Genomic DNA, 20,386 nt, shown 5'->3' on the forward strand with positions numbered 1-20,386 from the left:
TAATGTTTTAACATTTTAATGTGTGGACTGTATTGCAGCTCAGTATTGACAGATTTAAATCTGATTTGCAATAGAATCTCATATTGGTATATTGGTACACCACTATAGATTTGCTTAATTTGGTAAAATAAAAAATAATAAATCACATAAATAAACCACTAACTAATATCTCACGTGTTCCTTATTTTGAGTAACCTAAATGCACTGAGCAAAAATATAACCGCAACATGTAATGTATTAGTCCCATGTTTCATGAGCTGAAATAAAATATCCCAGAAATTTGCCATATGCACAAAAAGCTTATTTTGCTCAAATTCTGTGCACAAATTTGTTTACATCCCTGTTAGTGACAATTTCTCCTTTGCCAAAATAATCCATTCATCTGACAGGTGTGGCGCATCAAGAAGCTGATGAAATGGCATGATCATTACACAGGTGCACCTTGTGCTGGGGACAATAAAAGACCACTCTAAAATATTAAGTTTTCTTACACAATGACACAGACGTCTCAAGTTTTGAAGGAGCGTGCAATTGGCATGCTGACTGCAGGAATGTCCACTAGAGCTGTTGCCACAGATATCTATGTTACTTTCTCTACCTTAAGCCACCTCCAATGTCTTCTTAGAGAATTTTGCAGTATATCCAACCCGTCTCATAACCACAGACCACGTGTATGGCGTTGTGTGGGCGAGCGGTTTTCTGATGTCAACAATGTGAACAGAATGCCCCATGGTGGGGTTATAGTTTGGGCAGACATATGCTATGGACAAAGAACACAATTGCATTTTATTGATGGCAATTTAAATGCACAGCGATACCGTGACGAGATCCTGAGGCCCATTGTCATGACATTCATCCGCCACCATCACCGCATGTTTCAGCACGGCCCCATGTCGCAAGGATCTGTACACAATTCCTGGAAGCTGAAAATGTCCCAGTTCTTCCATGGTCTGCATTACTCACCAGACATGTCACCCATTGAGCACGTTTGGGATGTACGACTGTATGTTCCAGTTCCTGACAATATTCGGCAACTTCGCACAGCCATTGAAGAGGAGTGCTTCAACATTCCACAGGCCACAATCAACAGCCTGATCAACTCTATGAGAAGGAGTTGTGTATAACGCTGCATGAGGCAAATGGTGGTCACACCAGATACTGACTGGTTTTCTGATCCACGGCCCTTACCTTTTTATTTTTACCTTTTTTTAAGCTGTCTGTGACCAACAGATGCATATCTGTATTCCCAGTCATTTGAAGTCCATAGATTAGGGCCTAATTTAATTTATTTCAATTTACTGATTTTGTTATATGAACTGTAACTCAGTAAAATATTTCAAATTGTTGCATGTTGCATTCAGTATACATGTTCAGAAGGAACCGCATGGTTGGAAGGGGGTTATGTAAAAAGAGACCACATTGTGGCGCCAGATACCACAGTAGAGCTAGCTGTTTGCTGCATGGAACTACTTCTCCTGACTGTTAGTGTTGACTTATTTTTCAGTAATCTGTAGGGCTATTGTCGCTGTTATACAATATTTCCTCACTTCAGATGGGTGTGGTCTAACTTGCTAGTTTCGATACATTACATTTACTGCCAATTTGAAGGCTCACGTTTTGTTTTCACTGCCTTGTGGTTGAGACATGAATATTGAAAGATATATATTTTTTTGTGCTTTTTAAAACCAACCATTTGTAACAATTTGAACGTCTAAACTTCACCCACAGTGCATGCACTTCCACATCGAAAACCGAGAAGGACTGACGCCTCTCTGGCAGAGCCTTGCAGCCTTGTTGTCACACAAAATGCCACTTCATCATTTCTTCATCAGCTTTCTCAGTGTTTGGGCTGTTCTTTGAATCTGTCAGAGAGATTAAAAAAAAGAGATTAAAATATGAATTTCCCCCTGGTTGGGGCTGTGTAGGGAACAGGACAGAGGAGGAGAGGGGAACACACGAGAGTTGAACGGGGGGGGGAGGAGGAGAATCGAGGTTCTTGTGTTATGTAAGCCCTGTGTGGCTCACCTCTCCCTGGACCCAGCACCTGACCCAGCTCACGCACATCTGAGCCCCAGTACTTAACCCCAGACCGGCTACAGCTTAGTGCAGACGACACAGCTGTCAATGTAGCAGACAATGCTGTTAAATGAATAATATGGTTGTAATGTACAGCTGATTTGCCATTGCTGATATTTCATCAGCTGGTTTTCAACTAAGTTGCAAATCACATACCAGACATTAGGATTTGCATTAATATATTTAAATCCTTTATTTGAGTTTATTTGAATAGAGACACACTGAATTATTGAAAGTCATTTACACCATGCTTTTCCTTGTTTTCAGCATCAGTCGCTCAATGAGCTTTACAAGTTGAGAATGTGAATATCGCCGTGAAACAAGGTAATGTTTTATGAACAGCAACCGTACTATCTCTCAGGTGCAAGGTTGCTGTGTCCTGTGGGCATTCAAGTACAGCATTTCCCATCCATTCAGATTGTTGACAATACCTCCAGATTTACACGGTTATCAAAACGCCAAGGTAAGCCTACACGAAACACAGCCCTTATTTTACGTGATTCTAAAATCCCCTATGGGGGAAAATGAATGGTGAAAAAAACTATTGGAACCCTTTCCCTGTTTTGACTGCTAGGTTTTATGACTCATACTATGGTACTCTAGTGCACCATTGTTTTAACGGAACAAAATTGTTACCAAAAGGCAATATAGAAAATGTGGGACGAAAAGGCAGCAGCTCACTAAACTAAAGCAAGTAATGTCAAATGTTCTACTGGCACAGAGAGGGAGAAGACTTACTGTCCAGCAACAGTTACCATACAAGCTGTAGACCTGGTGCATTATTCCATTAATCAAATTGAATAAGGGGGGTAGTTCATGTGAAAGAATTAGAGAGAAAAGGAATGCTGTAAAGTCACACATTATCATTCCTCTCTGCTGTGAGGTCACTTTGCTTGACGTGCAGTGCCGTGACATCTTATTGGCACAATGACATCCTGTATGCTTACCAAAACCTTTACTCAAGCAACACACATCACATGAGTATAATAAGAGCAGACAAAGGATCAGCTCCTGCTGTCTCTCGCTAGTCGCCTACCAGGAATCCAAAGCAAATTCTGCAAACGCCTCCACATCTCTCAAAGCTGGGTCGTGAAAGCACACGTACTTCTTGTCAACACCTTACACCTAGCAAGTCATTGAGTTGCATTATTTGCTGCCAACACTATCCTAGGGGTTCAGATTCAGGCCACTGGCTGTATTTTCTACTTGAGACATCGGACTGAATCACTTTAAAGGGTCCATTAATGAGTAAGGTGAGAGAGGCATTTAATGCCCTGTTGTTTTGAGTCACTAGTTATCTGTTAGAGCTGGGCTCAGTTGATGCCAAAATAGACTGAGTGGTAAAAAAAAGAAGAGTCATTTAGCAGACCCTCTTATTCAGAGCGACTTACAGGAGCAATTAGGGTTAAGTGCATTGCTGAAGGACACATCGACAGATTTTCGACCTAGTCGGCTCGGACATTCAAACCAGTATACTTTCAGTTACTGGCCCAACACTCTTAGGCTACCCGCCGCCCAGTGGGACTAGAGAATCATCTCAGACATGCAGAGGATCAGATTCACAAACAAGTCCAACTGCAGGGCTGCCTGGGGCCTGTTCAGGGGGATGTAAATTTACTGAACGTTTACATAGAAGTGTATCTCTAAATAGCCCACCCAATCTACCTACCTCATCCCCATACTGTTTTTATTTGATTTACTTTTCTGCTCTTTTGCACACCAGTATCTCTACTTGCACATCATCATCTGCTCATTTATCACTCCAGTGTTAATCTGCTAAATTGTAATGATTCGCTCCTATGGCCTATTTATTGCCTCATTTATCTCCTCATGCCTTTTGCACACACTGTATATAGACTATTTTTTCTACTGTGGTCATTGATTTGTTTATTGTGTTATTGGCTTGTTTATTGTTTACTCCATGTGTAACTCTGTGTTGTCTGTGTCACACTGCTTTGCTTTATCTTGGCCAGGTCGCAGTTGTAAATGAACTTTTTCTCAACTAGCCTACCTGGTTAAATAAAGGTGAAATCAAATAAAATAAAAATTGTTAAGACTACATAAAATGTCTGTCAGCTAGATAGGAAATCGTGTCAGCTCAATTCATTCTATGTCTATCTGCAACATACAAAACATTTCACATCACTGACTGAATACATCCCTGTGTGCCCCACTCCCCGCTGACCAGACAAACAGCCAACCAGGGAGTCCCTCTCCCACTGACAGCCACAACACGCCACACAACACCCACCATTCAGTTCCCAACATTCACTTCCTTGTTTACAAATGAAAACCCCTGAGTCACTGCATCACTCACAGCATCAAGAGGAGGGGGGAAAGGCCTGGGGGGGGAAACTGCCGTTTCAGCCATATTGTTATTTTAAAAAGAGGGAAGGGCAATAGACTAGGCCAGGGGGCTTGCCCCCCAAACGATGGAACACATATTTGGTACAATGGAGGTGGCTGACATGTGAGCTGACCCCAGGGAGGGCAGTCAATAGCCCCCTTTATGAGGCACTGAGAGGGGTATTAGGAGTATCAATGGAGAGGACTAAGCCATATAGGCCATGTGGCCGTGGCCAGGCCTGGAACTGTTTGTTTTGATTGCAGCACGAGACTGGGACTGGCTTGACTGCCCGCCTTGTTTACCTTGGATATGTGTCAGGTGGCCCGAGAGAACATGTTCATTCCCTCCCTTTCTCCATCTCGCTAACTCTCTCCCTCTCGTTTGCTCGATTTTCCTTTTTCCCCTCCATGAGAAACTTTCCTCTCCGATTGCATCAGAGCCACAGCCGGGTACAACAACATGAGCATTGAGCTCAATGTAGGACAGAGCCGGGCACTCAATAGCACTGGCAGGCCTTCTTATGCCGTGTTCACTTGCTAGTCTGACATTTCTGACTTGCTGACTGGTTGAACCCGGCAAGTGTATAACCACAGAGTTCCTAAACCCAGAAGATCAATATCGCAAGACTTCCGGGAACGTTAACGAAGCAGACCAGGCCGGGGTTTGAGAAATCAATGAGAGATGTCAATTCTTCCTTAGTTGTTCATTTCCTCGAAATCTAAAGGCAAAACCTAGATTCGAGACAATGTCTTAACTAGTTGAACATGTTATTACTCCAACTTTGTAAAACAACATATCGAAGGAGTAGCTTTTGATTTGATGGCCTGCACATGTATAGTTCGGTGCGAGACGACAGTTAGAAAAACACGTTATCGGGTCTACAGCATGAGCTTAGATAGCCGATGTCGCCATGTTATCACCTACAATTCCTGATCGGGGATTTCTATTGGCTGTACCGTCTTTGGTATAACTACCACCAGTAACAAGTCGGACATTTCCGAGTTGCCTAGTTCCGACTAGCAAATGAACGCGGCAATAGTCACACTGACTTGGAGTAGTTTTTTTAAATGCTATACTGCCAAGAAATATTTTTATTTTACTAGGCAAGTCAGTTAAGAACAAATTCTTATTTACAATGACATTAAGAACAAATTCTTATTTACAATGACATCCTACCCCGGCCAAACCTGGACGACGCTGGGCCAATTGTGCGCTGCCCTATGGGGCTCCCAATTACAGCCGGTTGTGATGCCGACTGGAATCAAATCAGGGTCTGTAATGACGCCTCTTGCACTGAGATGCAGTGCTTTAGACCGCTGCGCCACTCGGGAGCCCGGGACATACTTTAATATTCATAGTCTAATTTACAAGTTATTCATAATATCCCCTTTTAGGTGACAGACTCAATGTCACCGTAAGATGTGTTTTAACACTTGGGGCCTCCTTAAGTTATCAAGGGGGTAGGATTCTATAAGAAACATGCACTGCCTGATCATGCATGCTTGAATTGTAATAGATTATTGGTTCTCTGCAATAAATATTAAGAGTGGAACCAGATGAAATCTTATGTAATGGCAGTAAATCCATTCACCAAGATCAGCAGCCAGCAGGATAGAGTGACACAAGGAGGAAGCCAATCACATTTCAGGAATCTTGTTTTAATTGAACAAGCAAGGCAGTATATTTACAAACATACACACGTGTATTCTGGTGTTGTTGACCATGAGCTTTCTGCCAAACCGTAAAAAAAGTGTGTATCCTACAACAAATTCTTTGGGTTTAGAAATCAAAACATCTAACAATAGTATTTCACCCTGATTTCAGCACTATCCATCTTTTCTGTATAATTAAAATGACTACAATTCGATTAAAATCAGACACGATTTTGATCTGATAAAATAAACAATACTTTCCTGTTTTTCAAGAGAAACTCTTGGTAACACTGCTATGATGTCACAAAAATAGCATTAGCATATTCCGAGTCAGTATTCATGTCATAAGAAGGAATTCCCCTCGACCACGCCACAAATTGGAGAAAACAAACATTCTTTCCCATTGACCCCCACTGTAAAAGAGACAACTTCGTCGTAGATTTTTTTGTTATCAAGAAATAACAAACGTGCCGAAAAGCTGCTGTGTTGTTCGATCAAATTTGATTGGTCACGAACACACATTTGCTGATGTAATCACTGGTGTAGCGAAATTCTTACGTAGAGTGCAGTCGGAAAGTATTCGGACCCCTAGACGTTACCACATTTTGCTATGTTACAGCCTTATTCTAAAATTGATTACTTTATTTTTTGAAATTCTCTACACAATACCCCATAATGACCAAGTGAAAATCGATTTTTTGAAATTGTTGCAAATGTATTTAAAAATTAAAACAGAAATACCTTAAGTATTCAGACTCTTTGCTATGAGACTCGAAATTGCATCCTATTTCCATTGATCATCCTTGAGATGTTTCTACAACTTGGAGTCGACCTGTGGTAAATTCAACTGATTGGACATGATTTGGAAACGCACATATCGGTCTATATAAAGGTCCCACAGTTGACAGTGCATGTCAGAGCAAAAACCAAGTCATGAGGTCGAAGGAATTGTCTGTAGAGCTCCGAGGCAGGATTTTGTCGCGGCACAGATCTAGGGAAGTGTACCAAAACATTTCTGCAGCATTGAAGGTCCCCAAGAACACAGTGGCCTTCATCATTCTTAAATGGAAGAAGTTTGAAACCACCAAGACTCTTCTTAGAGCTGGCCGCCAGGCCAAACTGAGCAATTGGGGGAGAAGGGCCTTGGACAGGAAGATGACCAAGAACCTGATAGTCACTCTGACACAGCTCCACAGTTTCTCTGTAGACATGGGAGAACCTTCCAGAAGGACAATCATCTCTGCAGGACTTCAACAATCAGGCCTTTATGGTAGCGTGGCCAGACGGAAGCCACTCCTCAGTAAAAGGCACAGAGCAGCCTGCTTGGAGTTTGCCATAAGGCACCGAAAGACTCAATCCATGAGAAACAAGATTGTCTGGTCTGATGAAACCAAGATTGAACTCTTTGAGATGAATGCCAAGAGTCACGTCTGGAAGAAACCTGGCACCATCCCTACGGTGAAGCATGGTGGTGGCAGCATCATGCTGTTGGGATGTTTTTCAGCAGCAGGCACTGGGAGACTAGTCAGGATCAAGGGAAAGATGAACGGAGCTAAGTACAGAGAGATACTTGATGAAAAACTGCTCCAGAACACTCAGTACCTCCGACTAGGATAAAGGTTCACCTTTCAATAGGACACCGACCCTAAGCACACAGCCAAGACAATGCAAGAGTGGCTTCAGGACAGTCTCAATGTCGTTGCGTGGCCCAGCCAGAGCCCGGACTTGAACATTTCTGGAGAGACCTGAAAATAGCTGTGCAGCAACATTCCTCATCCAACCTGTCAGAGCTTGAGAGGATCTGCAGAGGAGAATGGGAGAAACTCCCCAAATACAGGTGTGCCAAGCTTGTAGCGTCATACTCAAGAAGACTTGAGGCTGAAATCGCTGCCAAATGTGCTTCAACAAAGTACTGAGTAAAGGGTCGCAATACTTACGTAGATTGATGAGGATCAGTTTTATAATAAGGCTGTAACATAAAATGTGGAAAAAGTAAAGGGGTCTGAATACTTTCCGAATGCGCTGTACATGCTTATGTACATGTAACCAGGTAAATCCCGACCTACGGTTTGCAATACTCCCACGTAGGGAAATGGCGCATGCGAGAAGAGCCCTGTGGCTTCAGACTATTCAGTGTGGGAGTGTGGGAAATTGTGGTGACCCAGTGTCCAAGTAGGCTACACATAGCCATTTGTTTGGAAAACATTTCATCACAGGTAAGAAAGACATTTAACTAATGTAGTATAGTCCGTGTGTAACTCCAATCACTACTTGTAGCTTTATAGTCCGTTTGTTTGGGTTGTTGGTCTTGGCTAGTTTAATGTTCTGGTTGGTAGCTAGCTAGCACTCACGTTGCTAACATTAGCACCTTCATGAAAAGGGGCATGAGGGAAGCCCTAACATATTACGATTTTCTAAGTAGTGAGAACGCTTGGGAGCAGGCAATGTTGAAAAGTCATCCTTAGACATATTTCATTTTTCTTAACTGTTATTTTGTAATTGACAAAATCAAGCAGACAACAAGAAAATTGTGTTTGAAAAAAGGTCAAGTTTTTGCTGTGAGCCAAGGTTATTTTCCCTACAGGCCGGCAGGGCAACAACGTTCTATTTAATACTGACTGGGACCATAACAATGGTGACCTTAGAACTGGAACCACTCGTCATAAAAGACAGATGGCACAATCATATTGTGACCGTGACAAATTCATCACCTGCCATATCAAACACTTAGTCAAGTCTTGACAGATATTTTGATTATGACGCTAATTCAAGTTCAGTTTCAAGATCAGAGCTGTAGCATTGGCAACATCATGCCCTACTTCTGATACCTTTCCACCCACTCCAGTAAAGCACTGGAAACGTGCCGATGATACACTCTAACATAGAGCACAGGAGATTACACATTGAATGATAAGAGTGGGCCCAGTCACATAATGTCCAAAGCAAGCACTCAACAGGTAGAAAACAAGAATACTTAAATGTACTGAATAATGTACCGTATAAAATCCTATTAAATCTGTAAGTATTTTGCAATCGAAAAGGTTGTGTCGATAAATTGTCATGCGGATCGTGGGATTGGTGGCTGGGAAAAAGAAAATGGATTAGAAAATATATTGAAAGCTATTTAGATCAACTTCCCTTCTGGGGTTTGAGTCAGCTCAAATTGATCCGAATGAGTTTGTTTCACAACCCTCACCCAGTCAAGAGTCTCCAAAAATGGCCTCTATCCATGTCTGCAATATTCAAAAAGTGCACTTCTAGCGAGGAGAGACTGGAAAACGTTTTTCAAAAAGCACAGAGTTACTGGAATAACAGTCCTGTCAAAATCGGCCACGCGACAGGTTTGCGTCATTCTCCACGACAATCATAAGGCAACCAAAACATGCCAAGCAAGGATTACAACAACAAAAAATTAATTGTTATGAACAGCTTTCGCCAACTTTCAGCTACCAATCTTTTGAAGGTGTAGATAGTGTTAAAGAAAGTAGAAGTAAAAGTCTGAGAAGAATGTTGAAGTAAGAATATGGGTAACTTTGGCTGCTTTCAAGTCTCGATCTGAAAATGTACATATGAATGTGGCCTGCAGTAGAGTGTAGAGGAGCTCCAACCCTATGGATCTCCAGGCTGCAGGGAGACCAGCTGGTCGTGGGACTCTGTGAGGTGGGGTGGTCCAGTAGGGTGGGTCTCCTGGTCCTGGATCAGGAGGGCTGGGTGTGGGTGCTCCTCCTGATGGGTCACTAATGCTAGGAGGTCTGGACGAGGCGTCTGTAGTGTGGCATGACCTCGTTCTCAGGCAGGTGCAGGTTGAACTCCAGGGCCACCAACACAGGGAACTCAAAGGCTATCAGCTCCCTCCTGTTCACACGAAACCTCTCCTCCAGTTTCTACACATCAGAGAAAAAAAGGGAGATGAGAAAATGTACAAACTAACCCACTTGATTACTTCCTATATCCTGTAATACACACTGAGTGTACAAAGCATTCAGAACACCTTCCTAATATTGAGTTGCCCCCTCCCCATTCTTGACACACAAGGGAAACGGTTGAGTGTGAAAAACCCAGCAAAGTTGCAGTTCTTGACACAAACCGGTAAACCTGGCACCTACTACCATACCCTGTTCAAAAGGCACTTAAAATCTTTTGTCTTGCCCCTTCACCCTCTGAATGGCACACATACACAATCCATGTCTCAATTGTCTCAAGGCTTAAAAGTCCTTCTTTAACCCGTCTTCTCCCCTTCATCTACACTGATTGAAGTAGATTTAACAAGTGACATCAGTAAGAGATCATACAGTGCCATGAGAAGTATTTGCCTCATTTGTCATTTTCTATACTTTTGATACTGAATGTTATCAGATCTTCAACCAAAACCTAATACTAGATAAAGGGAACCTGAGTGAACAAATAACACAACAATTGCATACTTATTTAATTTATTTCATAAACAAAAGTTATGCAACACCCACTGCCCCCGTCTGAAAAGTAATTTCTCCCTTACACTCAATAACTGGTTGTGCCAACTTTAGCTGCAATGACTCCAACCAAACGCTTCCTGTAGTTGTTGATCAGTCTCCCACATTGTTGTGGAGGAATTTTGGCAGCGACATTTGTGGCATTTCAAGCATTACCTGTTCGTTTCGAGTCCTGCCACAACATCTCAACTGGGATTCAACAGGAGAATGTCAGGCCATCAGTCTGTGAGCTGAAACGGATGCACAGCTGTGTCGTGCAGCAAGACAACGATCCAAAACACACAATCAAGTCTACATGAAAATGGCTAAAAAGCAACAAATTTGAAGTTTTGGAATGGCCTAGTCAAAGTCCAGACCTGATCCCAATTGAGATGTTGTGGCAGGACTTGAAATAAGCAGTTCATGCTTGAAACCCACAAATGTCGCTGAGTTAAAGCAGTTCTGTACGTAAGAAAATCGGCCAAAATTCCTCGACAGCAATGTGAGACTGATTCAAAAATATACAAAAAAGAGAAAATCAGAAAGGGGGCAAATACTTTTTCACGGCACTGTAGCTTTCACCTGGCCAGGTGTTCATAATGTTTTGTAAACTCAGTGTAGAGCGACTACAAAAAATATAATTGTGTCTATGATCCCTATGCTAGCCACTTTGCCATCTGTCATGTGGTGCTTTTCTGTCACACAGATAAAAGCCGATTCTACACAGACTACATAACAGCCGATATCTTTACAACATCTGAAAAAGTGTGTAACTTCAAAGGAACCACGTCTAAAGGAATTCTTATGATAGAACAAATCGTATATTCTGTGCAGAATCGCTGTTTGTCGGCGTGACCGGAAAGCGCCCATGACTTCCACCAGGCTGCTCAAGAGCCGAAGCCTAATGCACTAAGAGATGACGACGACACTTACATCTATGAGCTGCTTGACCTCGTGTTTCTTGAGGTCTCCGCCGATCTTGGCGGCGAGCAGGACGCAGGCGCCGGCACAGAGTTTGCGGTTCTGCTTGTTGAGTTTCCCCTGGAGGACCAGCTTCTCGAAGTAGACAAAGGCCATGGCTACGGTGGGTTCCTCATAGCCACACTCCTCCTGGGCCAACTTACGGATCTCTCTCTTCAGACTGGTGAAGGGATGGAGAGGAAGGTGGGGGGTGAAGGCCGGGCGATAACAGACAAATGCAGAGGTCAATGCTAAAGAAAAAAAAAGAAAACCCCAAAAGTACCAGTGTCCCCAATGTCTGCCAGGAACTACTGTACAATTAACCACAAGGGGTTCAAATAAGGCTGACACAAAAATGATCTTTTCAACATCATACTGAAACGTATGCGTCGCGTAGACGTCCCTACCTCCGGACTTTGCTGAGGGTCAGCCGTACGTGGGGGAACTTCTCCTTGAATGTCTCGTTCATGTCCTTCTTGAGGTCAGAAGGCTTGACGTACTCTATGACTGTAGTCTGAAAAGAGAGATCAAAGTATTGGTGTCAGAAAGACACGCCCTGATGTTAAGCTCTGCTGTCTGTAAAATATATATAAGTATTACGTCATTGTATATGTGGAAGAGGACACAGAGAAACATCAATCTCACTATGGAAGGTGATGTGACCTTTAGATTCAGGGTTAGGTTTCATTGAGGTGGTGGTTGAGTATCAGAGACGGTGCACGAGATATTGGAGTCAGGCAGAGGAGGCTGGTGGGAGGAGCTATTGGAATGGAACTAATAGAACGAAGTGAAACGTGGTTTCCAATAGGTTTGATAGGGTTCCATTTATTCTGTTCCAGCCATCACAATGAGCCCTTCCCCCTATAGCTGCTCCAACCAGCCTCCTCTGGAGACAGGTAACATTGGGTGGCGCACACCGTACACGTCCCACGATAAGATAGAATAATATTCCAGAACGTTTACGACGCTTTACATTTCCAAGCTCTGTACGTTCCGTTGATGTACTTTAACTGAGCCATTTAACTTTATTTCAGGTCAGAGGTTCTTGTCCATTATTTAGGAAGATAGAAGGAGCACTGGAGTTGACCCCCACGAATCGAGGTATGTGATAGGAGAGCGATAATCAAAACAACATATTGCCCAAGTTGGCTCACGTTAAGTAATTTGCTTTGTTCAAACTTGCATTGCTCCCTATCTGAATCCAAAATATACTAAAGTATTTGCACCAACCAAAATATTTCTAAGTATACTTTGACTACTGCAGCAAATCTGTGGCTACTATGGGCCCTGGGAAAACTAGAGGGAGCATTTCTAAAACGAAAGGACTGTAAATGTATAGATTTATCCTTTACCGCAAAGGACACTAAATGTACTAAAATTATTTCTATCCCACTCTATAGTTAGTAGCCGACTTGAAAGATCAGTTCAAGAAAGATAAAAGGCTTAGATTAGCACAGTGACTGATTGTGCAGTGAAACGTTCAGCATCTACTGGTCACATTCCTCGAGGGAAAACACAATAGCTATTGTTGTTTCGCAATAAGAGAGAAGAAAAAAAAACTGTCTAGCCTTAACTGAATACTTCACGTCTGGTCTGTCTATTCTACCAGCCTAGATAACACCAACGGAGCCAAATGAGAAATGAACTGGGAGTCTGTTGTTGTTGCTTTGATTCGAACACAAAACGAGCGTTCCCTTGCCAAATTCTGGACATGAGAAAGTGATTAAGTAACAGTGAGGTATGTCACAGGAAAAGGAGTGGAGCGGATAAACAACAGAGGTGAGTCTGAAATGGCACCCTATTCCAGACTTAGTACACTACTTTTGACCAACTCCCTATGGGCCCTGGTCAAAAGTAGTGCACTATACAGGGAATAAGGGGCCATTTCTAACACACCCTAGCTGTTATGAAGTGGCTGTTTAAAGCGCTACTGAATAGAGAGACAGGGAGTGTATTCACACACAAGTAGGAGTGTGAGCTGAACCAGGGATTGGGACAATGACCTTTCTGATTAGAATGGTCAGACAGCCTCTTTGGACTTACAGTGAGTTCAGTTGATGCAGTATGAGGTAGAGCCACGCGCAAACGTGTGTCGAGCTGGCATTTGCCCGAGGACTTACCAAAAAAAAAGTATTGATGCAAAAGAGTTCAAAAATAGGAACAAAGTACAGTTTTTTTAGGCTGATTTGCCTCAATTTGTCAACTCACGTAAAATTGAACTGTCCTTCGCATCGGAGGGCTGCAGGTTCTGTGCGTGTCTTGACCAATCAGATTACGGAGATCACAGGTCGCGGGGGCCGGGGTACAACGCACGTCGAGCAAAACTCAAAGCGCACTCTCCACTTTCCTCTGAACGACAAAAACTAAAACCCTTTCCATAAATGTTGTAGCTGCCTACACCTAAATATTAGTGAGCTGACATGCTGTATGGATATAAAACAAGACGATTTCTCAGTCTGATAAACTGTAGGAGTCTTCAACCTTTTCTTGCCCAGTGACCCACTCCCAGAAACACCGCCGTCCCAGTGACCCACTCCCAGAAACACCAGTGACCCACTCCCAGAAACACCAGAAAAATCACCGACCCACACCCAGAAACACCGCCGACCCAGGGACCCACTCCCAGAAAAACCGGCGACCCAGGGACCCACACCCAGAAAAACCGGCGACCCCACACCCAGAAACACCGCCGACCCAGTGACCCACACCCAGAAACACCGCCGACCCAGTGACCCACACCCAGAAACACCGCCGACCCAGTGACCCACACCCAGAAACACCGCCGACCCAGTGACCCACACCCAGAAACACCGCCGACCCAGTGACCCACACCCAGAAACACCGCCGACCCAGTGACCCACACCCAGAAACACCGCCGACCCAGTGACCCACACCCAGAAACACCGCGACCCAGAGACCCACACCCAGAAACACCGCCGACCCAGTGACCCACACCCAGAAACACCGCCGACTCAGTGACCCACTCCCAGAAGAACCGTCGACCCAGGGACCCACACCCAGGAAAACCGCCGACCCAGGGACCCACTCCCAGGAAAACCGCCGACCCAGGGACCCACTCCCAGGAAAACCGCCGACCCAGGGACCCCTATCATACTTTAGCAAAAAATAAATAAATATTCATGTCTAAATAAAAATACCAGGGGAATTAAAGAAGTAATCAACATTTTAAAATAAATAGATTTGGTAGATTTGGTATTTTGACCTCCTAGCATTATAATTGGAAGAGGAAGTGAAAACTCTAACATAGTCTATTAGCTAGAAAGGTCACTAAACACAATTTCACTAAAATCTGTTTCGCTGGTTAAATAAGGTGCCCCCGGTTGAATACCTCTGCTGTAGGCTACTAACACAGCCTACTATGCGCCCTGTCCCTCTGGGCAGGGTAAACAAAGTGGTAACATTATGTATTTATAGCTCATCTGTTTGTGATAGGAGAAAATGTGAATGTGATCCAATTAGGTTTAGATTCAAACTTGGGCTGGCTACCTAGAACTTTTTAATCCAGAAGTATTAACTGGAAATAATCTAAATCAACACAATAGTGATGACATGGAACAAGTTAATTTTGAATTAGGCCTACAGTTGCATAGGCATACACGATGCAAACCTGCATGAAGCAAAGTCAGCCCTGTGAGTTCTATTGTAATTGTTGTCTCTGTAACAGTATAACTTTAGACCGTCCCCTCGCCCATATCCGGGCGCGAACCAGGGACCCTCTGCACACATCAACAACAGTCACCCCTCGAAGCATCGTTACCCATCGCTCCACAAAAGCCGCGGCCCTTGGAGAGCAAGGGGAACTACTACTTCAAGGTCTCAGAGCAAGTGACGTCACCGATTGAAACGCTATTTAGCGCGCACCACCGCTAACTAAGCTAGCTGTTTCACATCCGTTACATCTCTGTGTCGAGGAAACCCCCACGAGTCTGGTTTTAAAATATAATTCACATGAACAAGTACAAGGTTGCTGCAGTTTGACAGGGTTTTCATCCCCCCCTAGGGACAGAAGTTTTTTCAGCAGTTTAAAAAAAAAACATGTGGCCTGATTTTTTTTTTTAAACTCTGGGGCCATCATAGCCCACATAAAACCTTTTTTGCAACTGACGAATCACTGTCATGCGGTCCAGAGTTTTATCTGGTTAGGTTACCAGATCAGGAAAAACTCTCGACCCCATGGAAAAAATTGGAACCTTTGTCATCACCTCTGGTCTGTGATAATAAATAGGAGCTGATTCGTTGTTTCTCTTAGGTTGTCTCTGACAACTATTTATTTTGAAAAATGTTGATTAATAATCTGAAAAAACAAGATAGGCCCCAAATCTTTCAAATACTTTAGCTGTGCTTGTTTGAACTTCTGGCACAATGGAGTACAATCCCTGTCCATGCGGCACTAAAGGCAGGCTCAATTCAAAATCTCAAAGTATTTTAAAACAAATGCTGTTTGAACCCAGGCCTGGTAAGCAGAGGGGTGTCTCACCATGTAGGAGGGGAAGATTAGGACCCTCTTGTGCTTCCCACACGGCCACTGGGGATCGTCCAACAGATTAGGGTCGTACTCCCGGATCAAGTCCCCCAGATCGTTCCCTGTAGGGGACAAAATGACAGAGTCACACAATGAGCCAAGGACAAACAAACACTGGGGACAAGAAAGAAGAATATACAGTGTTTTTCAACTTCTTCTAATACATAGTCATATTAAATCAAATGTTATTTGTCACATGCACCGAATACAACAGGTAGATCTTACAGTGAAATGCTTACTGACAAGCCCTTAACCAACAATGCAGTTATGAAAATAGAGTTAAGAAAATAAATAAAAAGTAACAAAATAACAATACCGAGGCTATATACAGGGGGTACCGGTACCGAGTCAATGCGCGGGGCTACAGGTTAGTCGAGGTCATTTGTACATGTAGGTAGGGGTAAAGTGACTATGCATACAAGCCCTCAATGTTGAACATGTAATTGATTCATCTAAAAAAGCCACACTGCGGATGGTTATGCCTCAGAAAAAGTGATACTCTGACAGGCCTACTCATATTCAGGGGCCTCTCTCTAGCATGGAGGATCCACACACTGACCTGTACGAAACGCTACAACTACTCCAGAGGATCCACACACTCATACGACTGACCCGTGTCGATGCTGCTCTGGTTGCTGTTGGCCCGGGCCAGGCTGAGACTGCGGTGGCTGACGTTACGAGACTGAGTGAAGGACGACACGGAGTCTATGGTGTTCCTGCGACCGCTGCCCAGGGCGTTGGTGGGGTACAGGAACTGGGTGTATGACACAGTCTGTGGAGAAAGAGAGAGAGAGAGAGAGACACTCACATTTTCAAGAGCATGTTACTGTTAATTAAGGCGCTCGTGTTCAGGCTCTCACACAGGGTTTGTCTCCAGTCCTCTCTCACCTTTCCGTCGGCCCCCAGCTCCACTCCCTCCAGCCCGATCACCATCTCCTTGGCACTGACCCCGCCCGAGGGGTGCCGCTGCCGCCCGCTTTCCAGTTTCACATCCCTGCCAGGGCGCAACACCTTTAGACATCCCTTCCCATAAAAGCCCACACCCCCTGCCAAACAGTCTGCTGTCTAGACTCCACCTCAGCATTTCTAACTCTGTCCATCTAGTTCCATTTTTATTTTTTTTTTACACACAGTTAAAATGTGCTTGTTATTGATTTGTAGAGCACTGCACTAACCCAATCAGATTCTCAGATTACCTGTATGCGATCTCTGACTGGGTGGGTGATATGTTAGAATTTGGAATCCTAAGATGTATACAGCGAGGGTTGAAATGAGAGTGCGGATTAATACGGGCATACTGGAGCATTCTGCCAAGTAGGGTTGAAGGAATGCGGGCGGTTGCATCACCAGTACTCTACATTTCATATCAGTGTGTTAGATTTTGAAAAATAAAAAAAGCGGGTCACATGCTCGACTAAAGGAAATGTGGTACTGCACTGAGCTGAAACTGTGTCAGTGGTACACAGTCGTTGGAAATGACCCGTCGGGTTACAGCCTTGAGCAGATGTTCTAGAAAAAAAACTTTCAGGGTCCAGTGTTGCTATAAAACCATCTAGCAACTAAAGGTTTCACATCGACTCATACTAAATGAAAATGCATTATTATTAAACGTTCATCCCTTCATGGACGTTCACCAGACTGATTTGACAAAAGGGTATGTGGTGGTTACAGTAGCGATGGCAGGGAAAGGCCACTGGACAAGCGTGACTGCTTTACAATGACACAGATGGCCATCACATGACCATTGTTATTAGGATTAGATGGCAGACTGTCTGAGGTGGAGCTGTGATGAAAATAGCATTATCTGGCACATGGGAAAATATTGCTGACCGATGCATCACACACACACACACACACACACACACACACACAAAGATCCCAAGGCAGAAAACTTTAAGGAAGGGAGGAAACTAAGCAAGCCAGGAAAGCCAGGGGTTGCAGTCCGTCAAAGGATGAAACAGAGAACACAGTAGTGGAAGGAAACAAAGAGGATCTTGTCAAGAGGCTGAGGGATGAATTCATAAGAAACGAGGGGCATTAAAAATAAAAATAGATCTGCCTTTTCACAGAGATTAAACAACAATCTAAACAAGCAGAATCAGACCTAAATCTATTAAAACGTTTTTTTTTAAATTAACAATTGTCAAGGTTACAAAGAGACCTCCAGTTCAGGAGTGAGCAATGAAAACGGTTCTTTTTAATATTAACAACAGGAGACGGCTCTAAAGAAAGGAATGTGGAATTGGACCAGATAGAGAACATAAGAGAAGCCAAACGCATTCTAGGTTCCCAGAATTCTACGGTGCCATAAATAGTTATTATGAACACTGTTGTAAATCAATAACAACTCTAATTGGGGCAAGAAAGGGAGAAAATGCAGGGAAAAGTCATACCAGACAGAAGCTTGGACTTGTTCCTAGTCTAGTTCTACAGTGCATTCAGACTGCTTGACTTTTTCCACATTTTGTTACATTACAGCCTTATTCTAAAATGGATTAGATAAATACAAATCCTCAATCTACACACAATACCCCAAAATGACAGTGAAAACCGGTTTTAAGAAATGTCGGCACATTTATGAAAAATAAAAAAACGTATTCAGACCCTTTGCTATGAGACTCAACATTGAGCACAGGATTCCTGTTTCCCTTGATCATCCTTGAGATGTTTCGACAACTTGATTGGAGTCCACCTGTGGTAAATTCAATTGATTGGACATGATTTGGAAAGGCACACAAACACGTCTATATAAGGTCCCACAGTTGACAGTGCACGTCAGAGCAAAAACCAATCCAATGTGGTCAAAGGAATTGCCAGTAGAGCTCCGAGACAGGATTTTGTCGAGCCACAGATCTGGGGAAAGGTACCAAAACATTTCTGCAGCATTGAAGGTCCCCAAGAACACAGTGGCCTCCATTATTCTTAAATTGAATAAGTTTAAACCACCAAGACTCTTCTTAGAGCTGGCCGCCAAGCCAAACTGAGCAACCGGGGGAGAAGAGCCTTGGTCAGGGAGAAGACCAAGAACCCGATGGTTACTCTGACAGACCTCAAGCGTTCCTCTGTAGAGATGGGAGAACCTTCAAGAAGGACAAGCATCTCTGCAGCACTTCAACAATCAGGCCTTTATGGTAGAGTGGCCAGACGGAAGTCACTCTTCAGGAAAAGGCACATAACAGCCCACTTGGAGATTGCCAAACGTCACGTTTCACCTGGCACCATCCCTACGGTGAAGCATGGTGGTGGCAGCATCATGCTGTGGGGATGTTGTTCAGAGGCAGGGACTGGGAGACTAGCCAAGCTTATAGTGTCATACCCAAGAAGACTCGAGGCTGAAATCGCTGCCAAAGGTGCTCCAACAAAGTACTGAGTACTGGGAAACTAATCAGGATCGAGGAAAAGATGAACGGAGCTACAGTGGAAGTCGGAAGATTACATACACCTTAGCCAAATACATTTAAACTCAGTTTCACAACTCCTGACATTTAATCAGAGTAAAAATTCCCTGTCTTAGGTCAGTTAGGATCCCCACTTTATTTTAAGAATGTGAAAATGTCAGAATAATAGTAGAGAATGATTTCTTTCAGCTTTTATTTCTTTCATCACATTCCCAGTGGGTCAGAAGTTTACATACACTCAATTAGTATTTGATAGCATTGCCTTTAAATTGTTTAACTTGGGTCAAATGTTTCAGGTAACCTTCCACAAGCTTCCCACAATAAGTTGGGTGAATTTTGGCCCATTCCTCCTGACAGAGCTGGTGTAACGGAGTCGGGTTTGTTGGCCTCCTTGCTTGCACACATTATTTTTCAGTTCTGCTCACAAATTTTCTATAGGATTGAGGTCAGGGCTTTGTGAAGTGCGACTCCAAAACCTTGACTTTGTTGTCCTTAAGCCATTTTGCCACAACTTTGGAAGTATGCTTGGGGTCATTGTCCATTTGGAAGACCCATTTGCAACCAAGCTTTAACTTCCGGACAGATGCCTTGAGATATTGCTTCAATATATCCACATAATTTTCCTACCTCATGATGCCATCTATTTTGTGACGTGGACCAGTCCCTACTGCAGCAAAGCACCCCCACAACATGATGCTGCCACCCCCGTGCTTCACGGTTGGGTTGGTGTTCTTCGGCTTGCAAGCCTCTCCATTTTTCCTCCAAACATAATGATGGTCATTAAGGACAAACAGTTCTATTTTTGTTTCATCAGACCAGAGGACATTTTCTCTAAAAAGTTTGATATTTGTCCCCATGTGCAGTTGCAAACCGTAGTCTGGCTTTATGGCGGTTATGGAGCAGTGGCTCCTTCCTTTGCTGAGCAGCCATTCAGATGTCGATATAGGACTCATTTTACT

The 20,386-nt window shown here is 43.5% G+C and overlaps 1 protein-coding gene across 2 annotated transcripts in view; it reads right to left on the reverse strand.

Moving 5' to 3' along the window:
• Window positions 1-6,060: 6,060 nt before the first annotated feature.
• The window catches only part of LOC115102930 (CDK5 and ABL1 enzyme substrate 1-like), a 32,322-nt gene continuing 17,996 nt past the window's right edge, over window positions 6,061-20,386 (reverse strand). For both annotated transcript variants that reach the window (XM_029623382.2, XM_029623383.2), the window contains 6 exons: window positions 16,918-17,023; window positions 16,642-16,801; window positions 15,985-16,091; window positions 11,894-12,000; window positions 11,460-11,667; window positions 6,061-9,959 (listed from right to left, as the gene is read on the reverse strand). In XM_029623382.2, coding sequence (XP_029479242.1) covers window positions 9,819-9,959; window positions 11,460-11,667; window positions 11,894-12,000; window positions 15,985-16,091; window positions 16,642-16,801; window positions 16,918-17,023 — 829 coding nt within the window. In that variant the 3' untranslated portion in view covers window positions 6,061-9,818. The remainder of the gene's footprint in view (window positions 9,960-11,459; window positions 11,668-11,893; window positions 12,001-15,984; window positions 16,092-16,641; window positions 16,802-16,917; window positions 17,024-20,386) is intronic.

This window comes from Oncorhynchus nerka, linkage group LG20 (genome assembly GCF_034236695.1).
Source record: "Oncorhynchus nerka isolate Pitt River linkage group LG20, Oner_Uvic_2.0, whole genome shotgun sequence".
Classification (NCBI taxonomy): domain Eukaryota; kingdom Metazoa; phylum Chordata; class Actinopteri; order Salmoniformes; family Salmonidae; genus Oncorhynchus; species Oncorhynchus nerka.